The sequence below is a fragment of the Squalius cephalus genome (assembly GCF_949319135.1).
Source record: "Squalius cephalus genome assembly, chromosome: 7".
NCBI classification, from domain to species: Eukaryota; Metazoa; Chordata; class Actinopteri; order Cypriniformes; family Leuciscidae; genus Squalius; species Squalius cephalus.
The window spans coordinates 15,685,588-15,701,428 of NC_137128.1; the positions used below are offsets into that span (position 1 = coordinate 15,685,588).

Here is a 15,841-nt window from a genome sequence, read left to right on the forward strand (position 1 = left end):
CTCTGGAATAGATGGAATCTTAATGTATGGATGACTGAACATATAAATATAAGAATCTGAATCATGTCAGGAAGCCTTTAAAAATGAACTTTGAGGTTACTTAAATGAGTCGCTTAAAATGACTTCATTCCATGATGTTGAAGTTACATGAACAAATTATGTTTGTTTAACGTAACCCAGTTATGTGGAACCTGTTGACATAAAAAAGTTAATTAAAGCCAACATACTATTTTTTTGAGTGATGAGAATGTAAATTCATACAAAAACATGAACACTTTACGCTTTACAATCAAATTATGTGTAACATCTAATTAATTTAACTTACACTGGAAAGTTTCCTAGACATTTCCTGAACATGATGAATGCTGGGATACGCTTAACATCAAATACTTGGTATATTAGAGATATGCCTTGTCCAAATACCCACACTTGCGGTCTTTGCACTTGACAACTTGTCTGCATGACGTATTTCCTCTATTTGGCCTAAGTGTTCAACTAGGCCTAAAGACTTCAAGTGTGTGTAGATCTTTTGATTACTCGATGGGACACACTTATAGTCTTGCAAAAAATGCAACTGTTTACAGAGCTTTTATTTATTATATTTTCAATACTTTGCATTTTGAAATAAACTTCTACATGTCTGTTCAGTCGCTATGTAAATAACAGAAGACACAAATTTAAAACAGTTGCAAATATTGTACAAAATAGGCCATACCATACTGTCAGGATTACACCCTCAATCAGTCCTCAATCACTGTCATCATTCACTCTGCCCACTCGTTCACAATCACCAGAGTTCTAATCACCACCACCTGGATCCCATCACCAGCTCACCCTTCATAAACTGCACTCACCCCTTCAGTCCTCGTCTGGTCTCGTCTCTAAATGGACACACAGGACTATCCTGGAGCAGAGGGCCATGGAGGAGTATGTGGAGGAAGCTTTACAACAAGAGTTCATTCGTTCATTCCTCTGGTCCCAGCAGCTCTGGAACAGCTGCGCGGAGCCCGTATTTTCTCTAAACTTGATCTCAGGAGTGCCTATAACCTCTTTCGTATTCGTCATGGCGATGAATGGAAGACGGCGTTTGTGACCCCTTCAGGCCACTATGAATATCAGGTTATGCCCTTCAGGCTTTCCAACGCTCCCGCTGTCTTCCAGGGGTATATGAATGAGATCTTTCGTGAATACCTCAATCGCTTTGTCATAGTGTACATCGATGACATTCTCATCTACTCATCTACCCTCTCTGAACATCATCAACACGTCATCAAGGTACTGGAAACATTGAGAAAACATCAACTGTACTTGAAACTGGAGAAATGTGAGTTCCACACCACCACTGTTCAATTCCTGGGCTACATCATCGACCAACATGGCATCCAGATGGACCAGAGGAAGGTGGAAACCATTCAGAACTGGGCAATACCATCATCCGTAAAAGAACTTCAAAGATTCCTTGGTTTCGCTAATTTCTATCGAAGATTCATCAATAACTACATCTCCATCAGTGCACCACTCACTTCAGCTCTGAAAGGTCGGCCCAAGTCTCTGTCCTTGTCACCCGATGCCATTCAGGCTTTCCAGCTCCTCAAAGAAGCCTTCACGACCGCTCCAATCCTCGCTCATCCCAATCCAGATATTACATTTGTCGTTGAGGTTGATGCATCTTCCACAGGGGTTGGAGCGGTCCTATCTCAGCGGCAGGGTGAGCCTCCCAAACTCCTTCCATCTGCCTTCTCAAAAAAGCTGTCCCCGGCGGAGTGTAATTATGACATCGGCAATCGGGAACTGCTCGCTATCAAACTAGCCCTTGAGGAATGGAGGCATTGGCTGGAGGGAGCCAACCATCAGTTCGAGGTCATCACCGATCACCGCAACTTGGAATACCTCAGAGAAGCTAAGAGATTGAATCCTCGTCAAGCCCGTTGGGCCCTCTTCTTCGCTCGATTTGACGTTATAGTCACCTACCGACCTGGGAGTAGAAACTGCAGAGCAGATGCTCTCTCCCGTCTCTATCATCCTTCCACCGACGATCAGACTCCGGAACCCATTCTCCCTCCAGCCGTAATCCTCAGCCCCATCCTCTGGGACATCGATGAGCAGATCACCCAGGAGAACCATCGCCATCCTGCTCCGCCGGGAGGTCCAGAAGGGCTCACCTACGTTCCCCAACATCTGCGCGCTGCCCTTCTGGACTCAGCTCATACAGCTCCGGGCTCTGGACATCCAGGTAGCAAGCGTACCCTCTCGCTCCTCAGTCAACGGTACTGGTAGCCGTCCATCTCCAGGGACGTTTCCCGTTACATCAAGGGATGCTCAGTCTGCGCCATCACCAACACTCCCCGTAAACTACCTGAAGGCAAACTGGTACCACTACCCATTCCCAGACGTCCATGGTCGCATATCGGTGTGGATTTCATGACCGATCTTCCTCCCTCTGAAGGAAACACTTGTGTACTTGTCGTAGTTGACAGATTTTCCAAGGGATGTAAACTCATACCCCTACCTGGTCTTCCCACAGCTCTTGGTACTGCTGAAGCTCTATTCCACCATGTCTTTCGTAATTTCTTAATTCCTGAAGATATAGTTTCTGATCGAGGACCTCAATTCATCTCACGTGTCTGGCATGCCTTCTTCAAACTCCTAGGAGTGACCGTCAGTTTATCATCCGGATATCACCCACAGACCAACGGCCAGACTGAGCGGAAGATCCAAGAGATCGGACGTTACCTAAGGACCTACTGCCACCAGTACCAAGACAGCTGGAACCGATAACTCCCCTGGGTGGAATACGCCCAGAACTCCCTCAGACAGAACACCACCGGGCTCACCCCCTTCCAGTGTATCCTCGGATATCAACCTCCTCTCTTCCCTTGGTCGGGTGAGCCCTCGGAGGTTCCAGCTGTCGATTTCTGGTTCCATCAGAGCGAGGGGGTATGGGACTCAGCTCATGTGCACCTCCAACAGGCAGTGCGGAGGCATAAGGATCAAGCGGACCGTCGGCGAAGTGATACCCCTCAGTACCAGCCAGGACAAAAGGTGTGGCTTTCGACGCGGGACATACGCCTCCGCCTGCCTTGCCGTAAGCTAAGTCCTCGATACATCGGACCTTTCACCATTCAGAGACAGTTGAACGAAGTCACCTACAGACTCAACCTTCCACCTCACTATCGGATTGCACCTTCTTTTCATGTCTCTCTCCTTAAACCTTTCACTGATCCTGTCACTCTTCTCCCTACAGATGTGCCCACAGCAGATGTACCTCCTCCTCCCGTTCCTGTGGAAGAAGAGCCCATCTACCGAGTTCGCTTCATCATGGACTCCCGACGGCGAGGTCCCCGTTTGGAGTACTTGGTTGACTGGGAGGACTATGGACCCGGATAAGGTTATTGGGTACTCCGTGACGACATCTTAGACCCTGCTCTACTCACTCAATTCCACATCGACCATCCTGACCGTCCAGCTCCCAGGGGTCGTGGAAGACCTCGCCGCCGGCAACGTCCCTCTTCTTCCCAGCCGTCAAGAGCCGCCTCAGGAGGGGGGGGGGGGTACTGTCAGGATTACACCCTCAATCAGTCCTCAATCACCATCATCATTCACTCCGCCCACTCGTTCACAATCACCAGAGTTCTAATCACCACCACCACCAGCTCACCCTTCATAAACTGCACTGACCCCTTCAGTCCTTGTCTGGTCTCGTCTCTAAATGGACACACAGACTCACCTCTCTCATCCCGTTACTTACCTGTATACCCGACCTTCTTCAGCCTGCTGTATTCCGCTCCAGATCCAAGTCATCGTCATCTGCAAGAGAGAAATTGTTACTTTACAGCTAAGTCTTCCTAAACTATCTATAATCTGCTTACTCACCGTTATCTCTGGAACCGATCCATTCGGCTGAATAAATCACATTATATACTTACCATCCTGTTTGCGTCTTGTCTGAAACCTGACACATACTCATCTTTGCACCAATAAAATATGCAACACTGTATGTTTTTACAACCAAATTATATGTATCCAATTCATTTAAATTACTGTGTAATGTTCTCGACATCTCGCGATTTCAGGGCACATGAGTTCCCGAACATAATGCATGATGGGATACGCTTACCCTCGAATACCGCTCCGAAGCTGTATTCGAGACTGTGTGGGTTTAGTGTGCATTAAGGGCACTGCACTTTGGCATTTTTAAGACATGGGACAGTCTTGCACACTTACTTCCTGTCGCGTACACGCACTCTCAAGTGGCCAAGACAGCAAGTGTGGGTTATTTGTTCAGACCCCGAAGTTTTGCTCCAACCCTAATTGATCCTTGGAAGGCAGCATATCTGAAGGATGCACTTAGTGTATCCCTGGCGTCCTTCAATCACCCATTTCATCCAAAATGAAGTTTTATTAATATTTCCATGCCATGACCATGGGGACAGGAACATGTGTGACGCAGCCACTCGCACCGTCTCATAGCATTCAATGCTGAGGAGGAGTCTAGCCAGAGGCCTCAGAAGGACTGAAGGACACAGCCTATGGCAGGTCGTTTTAGCATTTAATGCCCCTGGCTGTACTAGTCGTAACTTCGTTTTAACTAGTCAAATTTCAACTTACTTGACTTGTCTTAATTGGATTTAAGACAACGTGATTATGTCTAGTCATAATATGCATTGAAGATATCTACAATGTTATTATGACTAGTACATTTGAGATATCTACAATGCTATTTTGACTAGTCATATTCTTCCATTGACTTCCATTGGAAAATAATTTCTGAAATCTACAAATGAGTTTTGACTATAGTAGAAACTGTAATTAAAGATATCTGTAACTTATTTTGTACTTGGCATAATTATAACTAGAGATAGGCCTATCTCAAATTACAATTTTACTAATTGTGATAATTCAATTAGAGATATCCTCAATTGAATTACCACAAGTAAACATTCCAATTTGAGATATTGTTCACTGATGTTTGATTAGTCATAATTCAATAAAAAAAAAAAAAATAAAAAAAAAACTTATTTATTGAATGAATGAAATAGTGAATCACTTGGTTGGTCCGTTTTGCAAAATGATTCAATTAAAGTCACAGCACATACATGGCATGCTGGATAACTTTTCCATAAATGAATGCATCCAGATATTATTTAATAATTCCTGAAGTAATTAATCCAGTAGCTTTTCTCTAGGACTGCGTTTAACTCCACTTTTAGACATACACTTCCCTAAGCACTTCCCCTCGGGGGAATTCCCACCGCCATTTTGAAGTGCGTTCAACTTCGTCAAGTGGACGAAGGAAGTTTTGGACAGACTCTCGACCCCTCGATTTTGACCGTGAGAATGAGTCTACTCAACATGTACAATTCAGACAGATCCATAGACAACAATGCAACATGATTGTGAAGTCATAGCAGATCGTGCCTAATTTACCCCCACCCCACACAGCTCTAGTGTTTGATATTGGCATTATTTTGACATTTAACCATATTTAATACTTGCAGCTACCCTAAGCTTACTGTTTTTTTAACACAGTTATAGTATATTGTATTGTTAGCGTTTTAGTTTGGGTGTTTTTTTATATTGAATAATATAAATATAATATTTAGTAAATATTGTATTCATAATTAATATTTGTTTATATTTAATGTTTTAACAGCCCAAGCATACAGTACATACAGGCCTATAGAATGGTGCGTAAAACAAATTCATAAGAAAGAAAACTGTAATATAGCTGCAAGCAGCAATGACGGGCCCAAGCCCCGGCACCACCGCACCCCCGGAGGCTTTAGGGAGACTGTGCACGACAGGCAATATGCATTTAAACTGGGTGAATGTAAAAGGATTATTTCAATATATGAGACTCTTCCTGTCACCCCTGTTGTCATAAATTTAATCGCTCGCCATGGCAACAGCGTTTGAGATATCCAATATCCCTTCACAATTTAGCATCTTCATTGTCTTGGTATCATGTTGAAAAAGTTTGGTGTGAATCATATTAACCCGCTAGGAGTAGTAGTTAAAAATTCAGAGCCTGATTTAAAAAAAAAAAAAAAAAAAAAAAAAAAAAACATTCAAACCAAAATAGCCGATTCCTGTTGATCAGAGCTAATGACTTTAAATTAGAAAGTTGTCTGGCTTGATGAGAAAAATATACGTAGCCTACTGAGGTTTCTGTCATTTTAAGTCGTTTTTATCAAACTGAGTTCAAGTGTTCGTTTTTAAAATAAGTTTGGTTTTTGTTAGTTATTTGATGCTATAAAAATGGCAGAGGTAAGTCCAGGTTCAGAAAGTAAAAGTCCTCCTCAGTATTTTGTTCCAATCACCTGGATTTGCTAATTAGCACAGTTTTTCAGCCAGGAGATTTAATTACACTGAAAAAAATTGATTCGTAGAATTAAATTTTTTTTTTTATCGTAAGTGGTTGCACACAATTGATTTTAGCTACATTTAAACAAATGCATTAAGTTGAACTTAATTTTAGTTCAACATAATGCATTTGTTTAAATGTAGCTAAAATCAATTGTGTGCAACGACTTACGATACGTTTTTTTATTAAATTCAACGAATCATTTTTTTCAGTGTAGTAAAATTACAAAGTAGTCAGGTCACTGAGACTTTTTCCAGGATCTTCAGGAGGAGATTGAAGCTTTAACTTTAATTTCTACATTATATAATTGTTTATTTCACACTGGCATAATGAGTTGTTGTTCTGCAGTTAAACTACTAACCGATTCTGTGGGAGTGTGGGCAGGGCCTTGATACCACGGCTTCACTTCATGCTCACCTGATGCAAGCTCCGAGCCTGCATAATCAGCGCAAGATGTCAGGGCCATATTGGGACATTGGCGGCTTCACTTTCTTCACTAAAGAAAAGTACTTTTCTACAATGGAAGAGAGTGAAGGTGCGTTGTCCATTTTTTTTTTTTTTTTTTTTTACAGTCTATTGATTTTACTAATTCAAGATATCTCGGATTTAATTTCTTACTAATGCAGTTATAATTGCAGATATCTCTAATTATCAATCTGACAAGTCAAATGATAATTATGACTCGTTGAAATACAATTGTAACTATCTAAAATATATTTATAGTCAAACCATATAGTTTTATATGCCAATTCCTCCTGCCATACACTTTTTTTTTTACTTTTTTTTATGTAAAAAAAAAAAAATCTATTGAATTATAATGGTCAGCTTTTGAGTATTGATGAACTATGAAATTTAAGTGCCATATTTCAGTTAAAGAACATTGTATTGTCATGAATACTATCAAAATACTATCTGTTCAGAAACCAGGGCACTTGATGTAACTGGAAGTAAGGCCTCCAAACATTTGTTTTTAGATACATTTGATTTAATTCATGATAAACAAATTGGTGACATTGATACAATGTTGAGTTTTTGATCCAAACCATTATTTTTGGTTGAGATTGACATTTCAATGTTATGGCCTATGTTGGCTCCGCATGTAAGCTGACAGCACATTTGCTGCCAGAATCTATCATGTGAAAGACACATTACAGCGTTTTTATCTGGATATATATTACAAATGCTCTTTTTGTATCTGTGAAAGAGTCTGCATTTAATTTTTGAATGTTCATGTTTATCTTTCTTTTGGCATGAGATGTGCACAATTTCTAAGTGTTTCATTTTATATATTGCTGTTTCACTTTGTATTCTTCAGAAAATATAACAGCCAGAAAAAAGGAGGGAAAACATGAACAAACACCTTAGTAAAAATCTTCAATATATATAGATAGGAATAAAACTGCAAAGTTTGGCCACTGTAGCCTATGTATGTGCTAAATGGAAATTTATTGTCTTCTCATTTTGCAAAAAAAAAAAAAAAAAAAAAAAAATTTAAAATAAAAAAAAACAACAGACGCAAGTAGACAAAGTCCAATAAAATTACTAAAGAGAAAATAAAACTAAGAGAGAGAGAGAGAGAGAGAGAGAGAGAGAGAGAGAGAGAGAGAGAGAGAGAGAGAGAACATCCGGGGATTACCACTGACTCCGCCCACATTCCGCTGACCCTCAGCAGCGCTGTAAATATGGCGGAGGTAAGAAGGAAATTATTTAAATTATTTTCCAGAAATAAATAACCGTTTAATAGCAGTTAACCGAAGAAATATTTTTGCTAATGCATTTGAAAAATACAGAAAATCGTATATATTTCTTATTAGGTTGTGCGGTAATTTAGGTCGAAAGACGAGTTGAATTCTTTGAAATTTTATTTCTGCAAAGTTAATAGCAGTTAGCTCGCCTTCAGTTAGCCAGATACTCTATTACCACCTTACTTTAATGCATTACCGTACATTAATTATATCTGATATATTTACATAAACACTGACGAGTGTGTTGATTATTTTAGCTAAATCCTGAAGTTATGGATATTTCAATACCCAGATTTGTAACGTTACTTAAAAGAGTGTTCCTAATCAAGGCTAGACAAAGTATTAGCTAGACATCAGCCTTAACTTCCAAAGTCATACACACAGAGCATCTCTGATTCCTCTGGTTTTATCATGGATGTTTTAACCCTGGCCTGCTGTAAGGTTTAATATAACAGAAGGCATTTTTGTTAGTGTATAAACTAAATAAAAATAATATGGATCACTGAAAAGACAGCTGTAGTGCATCTTTTTATTCTGAATTAGGTCTGCTTGGATGCCTGCCATAGTCACCCACAGATATCTATCATAGATCATGGATCATTACAATTAACAGATTTCACTGGTCATTTTGATAATTTACTGTTTTGCTTTATGCAAGTTTTACTGCTGATTTAACCACAGTCTGCATAAAAAAGTTGTGTTTTAAACTGTTATTTTTTTTTTAAAACTGTTATTTTAGTCCAGTGGTTCACAACTGACTTTACATCAGGACACAAATTTTATATCAGAAATCCAACAGCCACCCAACACAGTAACAACACTGTCCTCATAATCAAACCTGATATCTGTTAGTTCTCCAAAAATAAATTGTTCATCCAAATGTTACAGCATATATTTTTTCCTGCTTCTTTTTAACTTTTTATGTCTTATTTTTGATTGAATTTTTAGCCCTCCTTGGGGAGTTCAAGCCCAGGTAAGTCTGTTACTATTTTTCTTATCATAGTAAAACATGTCTTTATACATACTCACGATTTGATGCCATGAGTTTTGGTTGGTTCTGACAGTGTTGATTTTGACGTGTCAACAGAGATGCTGTTGCCTGATTATGATGATGATCAAACTCCTGAAGATGAGGAGCTGCCAGAGGGAGACACTAACTTTGGCAATGAGATTGAAGAACTCGCAAAGGTTTGATCTTATCCTGATTCTCAACACGTTTCAGCTGATCTTTGCTTTACATGCTTTTCAAGTAAAAAATAAAAATAAAAAACAAAAAAACCAGCATGTCACAAGGGGTTAGTATAACTCAAAGGTTTTTAATTCTTTAAAAAGTTATGTTTATGGAGATGCAGATAGCAGAGAATAAACTGGGTATGTGACTGGGTGTGTGTGTGTGCACATGGTGGCACAATAGTTTTACTATTTGGACTGCCTCCTTCAGTATGCGAGTACAGAATGATGCGAGTAAAGAATGATGCGTCTACTGTGCGATGCCTGTCCAGACACTTCTGGTATAGTGTGCGACCAGCTTCAATCTCCTTCTGAAATTAGTAAAAAAATAATAGCAATTTAAAAAGTAGGGTATAATACAAACTTTTTTTATTAAATAAAAGTTCTGCATTAACACTAGCAGCTGTATTTCCACATGTCTTCTCAACTCTTCTCACATACAAGAGCCTATTCCCCTCATTAAAGTTCCAGGGGCAGTGCTGCCAGATTTCCAGATATCCCACCTCTCTCCCAAAAGTCACCCACACATTGATACGGAACACAAATTAAGATATTTTTAATGAAATCTGAGTGATTTCTGTCCCTCCAATGACAGCTACACAACTACCACTTTGACGTCACTTTAAAAAAAAGTTCATAAAGAGATCGTAAAACTAATCAATATGAATTGAGTGGTTTAGTCCAAATTTTCTGAAGAGACACAATCGCTTCATATGATGAACAGATTTAATTTAGGCCTTTATTCATATATATACTGAATAAACATATTCAGTTAACTGATATAAACATATTCACATATAAATTGATCAGTGAACAAAAACAGAAAAAGAGTTTTTGCGGAGTGGGATGTCTGGGATGCAACTAAATGAAAAGAAGGAATGTAATTACTTAAAAATGATTTAAATAAATGTTTTTTAGTTTATTTGAATACCATTTAACTTTAATACACTTTTGTCATTACATTATTTAAGTTAACAGACAATGAGCAGAGAGCTTAGATATAACAAGTTATGATAGAGATAATAATAGACTGGTGCAGGCATGACTTCAGAACCCAAAAGTCTAATTTGCCGCTGGTTCCTTCGAGATTTTCCTATGTGGTTTTATATTTTTCTATGTGGGTTTTTCATTTAATGAGTAAAAATAAAGCCTGTGGTAAACATAACTTGACGATGCTTAGACTCTTTGTTTTACAACGTACACTGCACACACTCACACCCTAAGCTGTCTTATCTAGTTACTTATTAAAAATGTACGGTTTCAAAAATGAGCACAATTAATTTATGTTGTAGAAAAAAACATCATAGAATAATCATAGTATGTTTACCACAGGCTTTATTTTACACATACATTGAAAAACCCCATTATAAAACCTCATAGGAAATTTTTGAAGGAACCAGCGGCAAAGTAGTCTTCTGGGTTCTGACGTCATACCTGCACCACTCTATATCCTGTTTGGATGTATGTACAGTATATATATTATTAGTATATATACATTAGTGCTGGGCAAAGATTAATCGCATCCAAAATAAAAGTTTGTGTTTACATAATATATGTGTGTGTACTGCGTATAATTATTTTGTATATATAAATACACACACATGCATGTATATATTTAAGAAAAATGTGTTTAATATAAATTATATATAAATATATATACAGTATATCCATGCAAATATTTCTTAAATATATACATGCATGTGTATTTATATATACAAAATAATTATACACAGCACACACACATATATTATGTAAACACAAACTTTTGTTGCCCAGCACTTATATATAATTTTACTTATATATATCTATATTTATATATCTATATATATATATATATATATATATATATATATATATATATATATATATATATCTATATATATATCTATATCTATATCTATATCTATATCTATATCTATATCTATATATATATATATATATATACAGTGCAATGCATAAGTGAATACACCCATGCTAAAGTTGACTAAAAAGAGGAATAAAAAATCATATTTTGGAAATTGAACTTAATGCCTTAATTTAAAAAATTAGGAAAAATCCAACCTTTAAGGACACCAATTTTCTTTGTGAATGAATAATGTATCGTAAATAAATAAATGTTCTTCCTTAAAATACATGGTGCATAAGTGAGTACACCCCTATGTTTATCCTGATAAAGTTCCCTTGGCCTTTGGAATTAAAATAGCCCCACATCATCACATAGCCTTCACCATACCTAGAGATTGGCATGGGGTACTTTCCATAAGATCATCTCTCAATGCAAATCAAACTAGCTTTTAGGCTAACTGAAATAAAACCATGCCAATCTCTAGGTATGGTGAAGGCTATGTGATGATGTGGGGCTATTTTAATTCCAAAGGCCAAGGGAACTTTATCAGGATGCATAGTATCCTAAAAAAAAAAAAAAAAAAATACTTAAAAATAAAAATCTGCCTGCCTCTATGGGAATTTAACATAGGGGTGTACTCACTTATGCACCATGTATTTTAAGGAAGAACATTTATTTATTTACGATACATTATTCATTCACAAAGAAAATTGGTGTCCTTAAAGGTTGGATTTTTCCTAATTTTTTAAATTAAGGCATTGTTCAATTTCCAAAATATGCTTTTTTATTCCTCTTTTTAGTCAACTTTAGCATGGGTGTATTCACTTATGCATAGCACTGTATATATATATATATATATATATATATATACTTAATATATATATATATTAGTGCTGTCAATCGATTAAAATAAATTAACTAATTAATCAATCGTGATTAAAACCTAATATTAAAGTTTATCATATATTTTTATATTGTAATAATATCTAATTTAATCTCCAAATTAACGTAGAAACAACATACAGTAACCTATAATTTAAATATTTGTTTAATGGCATATTTTTATGAAAGAAGGTCAGTCTCACCGACCACCAATAAACTGATGTCTCTATGAAATGTATCTTTTTTTCTTCTCAATTTAAACCATTAATTATAGGCATTCAGCATTACAGTATAATTGAAAGCTATCATTTCTTTTTTTTTTCTTTTTACATTTATAAGGCTTTAATAATATAACAACTTTTAATTTAAGTGAACATACATCAAACTTCACTTGGGGTGGGACAAAATATCGATAGAGCAATATATCGTTGTCCTTCGATATACGAGAATCGATATGCTGGCATCAAATATTGATATTTTAATGAATAAAACAAGTTATTTTAAATAGATTTCCCTGCTCCCAACGTCGCTACTTCATGGCTCCTCGACACAAGAATGTGGCAAACGCGAACATAAGTTAACTAGCCTAAGAAAAAGAGTTTTTTAATGGGACGGCGGACAGCAGTGTGAGTTAAATAATAGATGCCCCAGCCACATTTAAGTCCAAAGTCTGAACCCACTTCAGCTTTTATACCATTGATGGGACAAACAAAATCGACAGAGTACGTGACATACAAGAACTGGTACTTAACTGGTAAAAGTAAAGTGCACGGGTAATACCACGGACATTCAAAGCCACTTGCACCAAGTAATAAATTATAAGAATAAATTCTATTATATTTAAATTTTGTTTAAGTTTCCCTTAGACAAAATATGACCACACCTCAGATTTGGTCCTCTAAGAAGACTGAAAAAACTGTCAAAAAACAATGTTGCGTGCAGCGGCTGTGCTAGACTGGTGCTGGCTAGACAGGATTTACCATGGGTTTTCAAAATAGCGATAATCAAACTCTGTTTTAAAATGGTAAATGGTAAATGGACTGCATTTATATAGCGCTTTCACAGACCCAATGGCCACCAAAGCGCTTTACAATATTGCCTCACATTCACCCATTCACTCACTCATTCATACACCGACGGCGGTGTCAGCCATGCAAGGCGATCCAGCTCGTCGGGAGCAGCTGGGGTTAGGTGTCTTGCTTCCGGTTTGTAGACAATCTACATGAACCACTGAGCCACTGCCGCTGATAATTAAATTGAAACCGATAATGCTATAACTGTCAGGACATTTTATTGTGGTTTATCAAACTGGTAATTGTTTCATCCTTAATTAAAGGTGAACTAAGTAACTTTTTTACCTTAACTGAACAGCTTCGGAGTCATTGTAATGGTTATATTACTTATTTCGGGTTGAATGGTGGTCATTTCCGACCCCCCTGGTGCCCGTGAGCGGAAAATACGCACTTGCAACTTTGAGCCGGCGGGCCGCCGGCCGCCGCGTCAGGAAGTCTCGCGTGATATCAGGTCTCGAGATGTAAACAATTGCTTTACGGCCAAAAGAAATCTGCTAAAATGCTGTCATTATTGCGCTCCCTCACGCTGTTTGAACCCGAATGAAGAAGACGTTTTAAAGAATGTCCCATCTGCTTTGATGTCGTTGATCTACTAGCCTCTGGTGTCCGAGAATCGCCTACGAGTTTTTACAACAGTGTTGTCAAATATCTATTCCGAACCTGTTGGGGGAGCTCTAGAGAGAAACCTGCGAGCAAAAAGCGAAAATACAGCGAAGAAATCCCGAAGTTACTGAGCCCCGCTTTAAAAGCTATAAACAAAACAGATCCATATGACTTGGCAGCCCAAGACTGTATGCCAGACCCCAAAGCACTACCTCCACTCACATACACTCACATACACAATGTCCCATACACGGACATTGTGATCTTGTTTAAATGTTTCAAACTGAATTGAATCAACATTGAATTGAGCTGAATAACGATAGTATTGTTTTTCTGTAGAGCTGATTATATCTGAACTCTTTTAGTAACTGATGAACTTTACACAGTTATTGAACTGAACTGAATCAACGTTAAACTCAATAATGATGCTAATGTTGCTTTAATTCAGAATTTGTCCCACGTTTGATGAAGCTTGCATCATTGATCGTTATTTTCAAGTTCATTTCTGTGAAACTGATTTGAAACTGTATAAGTGCTATATAAATAATGGTGATCATTTGGGATAATTCTGTGAACTTGATTTCTGTGAACTGCAGGAGGGAGAAATGCCCATTCAGGAGCTCCTGAGCCTTTATGGTTATGCAGGCAGTGGATCACCTGAGGAAGAGGATGAGGAATATGAGGAAGAGGATGCGGATGGAGATGAGGAGGAGGATGATGATGATGAAGGAGAGGATATGGATAATGATGAAAGCAGCAGAAGCACTGGAGAACTGAAGAAGAGCAAGGTCTGTCACATAAGAAACCTATGCCCAATTATTCATATCACTTAAATGTGAGTATTAAGTTATATTATAATATTGTTGTTGAGCTCAGGATGCATACACAGCAAAAACAACCAGAACTTAAAATTGGTTCCCACATGGATTTCTAACTGGGTTCTCATAGCCCTGGAAAACACAAATTCTGAAAATGTCATAGAAGTTAAAAACTTAAATGGTTAAAGTTGGGCTGAAATTACTATTTGTAAGTCTGATCTCTAAGGGCCTGTTCACACACCTGGTCACTTCATGTGCTTTCACTGATTGGATTGCCATCTGATGTGTTAAAACAGTTCCGTTTACACTTAGCCACATTAACGTTTCTGCAAAATGAATATAAATCTGATCTTCAATCTCCCGCACTATATGCAAATTTAACTGAGTTCACCTCGACGAAAGCAACAGATATGCGCTGCATTTTATTTATCATCAGCTAGTTACAAGATAAAAGGCCACAATAGGATAGAGAGTGGCATCAGCACTGGTTACAATAATTTAATCTCACTACTTCTAATGCAGATCACTGCGTGTTTAGCTTCAGGATGCAACGGCAAACTTTCAGTTTTATTTGCATCAGTTTGTGTGTCGGCTTGCTGAAGAGATGCTCAGCTACTCACCTGTGGCGAATGCCATGTGTGTTGCAGTAGTCAAGTCAAGTCATCTTTATTTATATAGCGTTTTTAACAATGTAGATTGTTTCAAAGCAGCTTTACAGAGATAAGCGTATAATTTAAGGTAACAGAGATTGTTTTGGCTTTATAGCGGTTCTTTAATAAAGTTATTTTCCAGCTAAAGTTAGTTTTGATTGATTCGCTTCCGTCACAATGATCATTTGTTATTAAATTAGGGGCCGCTAAGATGACACCATTCTCTCTACACAGACTTTAAACGCGAACCTGTGAGAAACGCTGATGGCGTTCACATGCGCATTAAGAATTAAATTGGTTCTATAGTTATGTGCGTTTGAATATATGTGCGCAGGTTTGTTATTCCCTACAAACCAAGCCTAAACAAAGTACTGGTCTTTCCTTATAAATTTTGATACAGAATTTTATTTTGTCACATCGGGGTAGGTACGCGAAACGAGTTTTCCCGACAACGCTTTATCTGGAGTGGTAAAGGGATCCTCCATAGGGAGAGACTAGTTGGCACTTCAGCACTGCGTTGTCATCGGGTCCAGGCGAAGGTCCTTCGTCAGATCTGGATACGGCCTGGATCCGGCAGGCTGCGGCAAAACTTCGGGATAAACAAAGACACTAAAATTAGCTTAGATGCCA

At 38.0% G+C, this 15,841-nt stretch overlaps 1 protein-coding gene across 1 annotated transcript in view; it reads left to right on the plus strand.

Annotated features, from left to right (window-relative positions):
- Positions 1-7,973: 7,973 nt before the first annotated feature.
- mier1b (mesoderm induction early response 1b, transcriptional regulator) overlaps positions 7,974-15,841 on the plus strand; it is a 31,998-nt gene continuing 24,130 nt past the window's right edge. The window contains exons 1-4 of the mRNA XM_079877340.1: positions 7,974-8,055; positions 9,058-9,082; positions 9,197-9,297; positions 14,340-14,531. Coding sequence (XP_079733466.1) covers positions 8,047-8,055; positions 9,058-9,082; positions 9,197-9,297; positions 14,340-14,531 — 327 coding nt within the window. The 5' untranslated portion in view covers positions 7,974-8,046. The remainder of the gene's footprint in view (positions 8,056-9,057; positions 9,083-9,196; positions 9,298-14,339; positions 14,532-15,841) is intronic.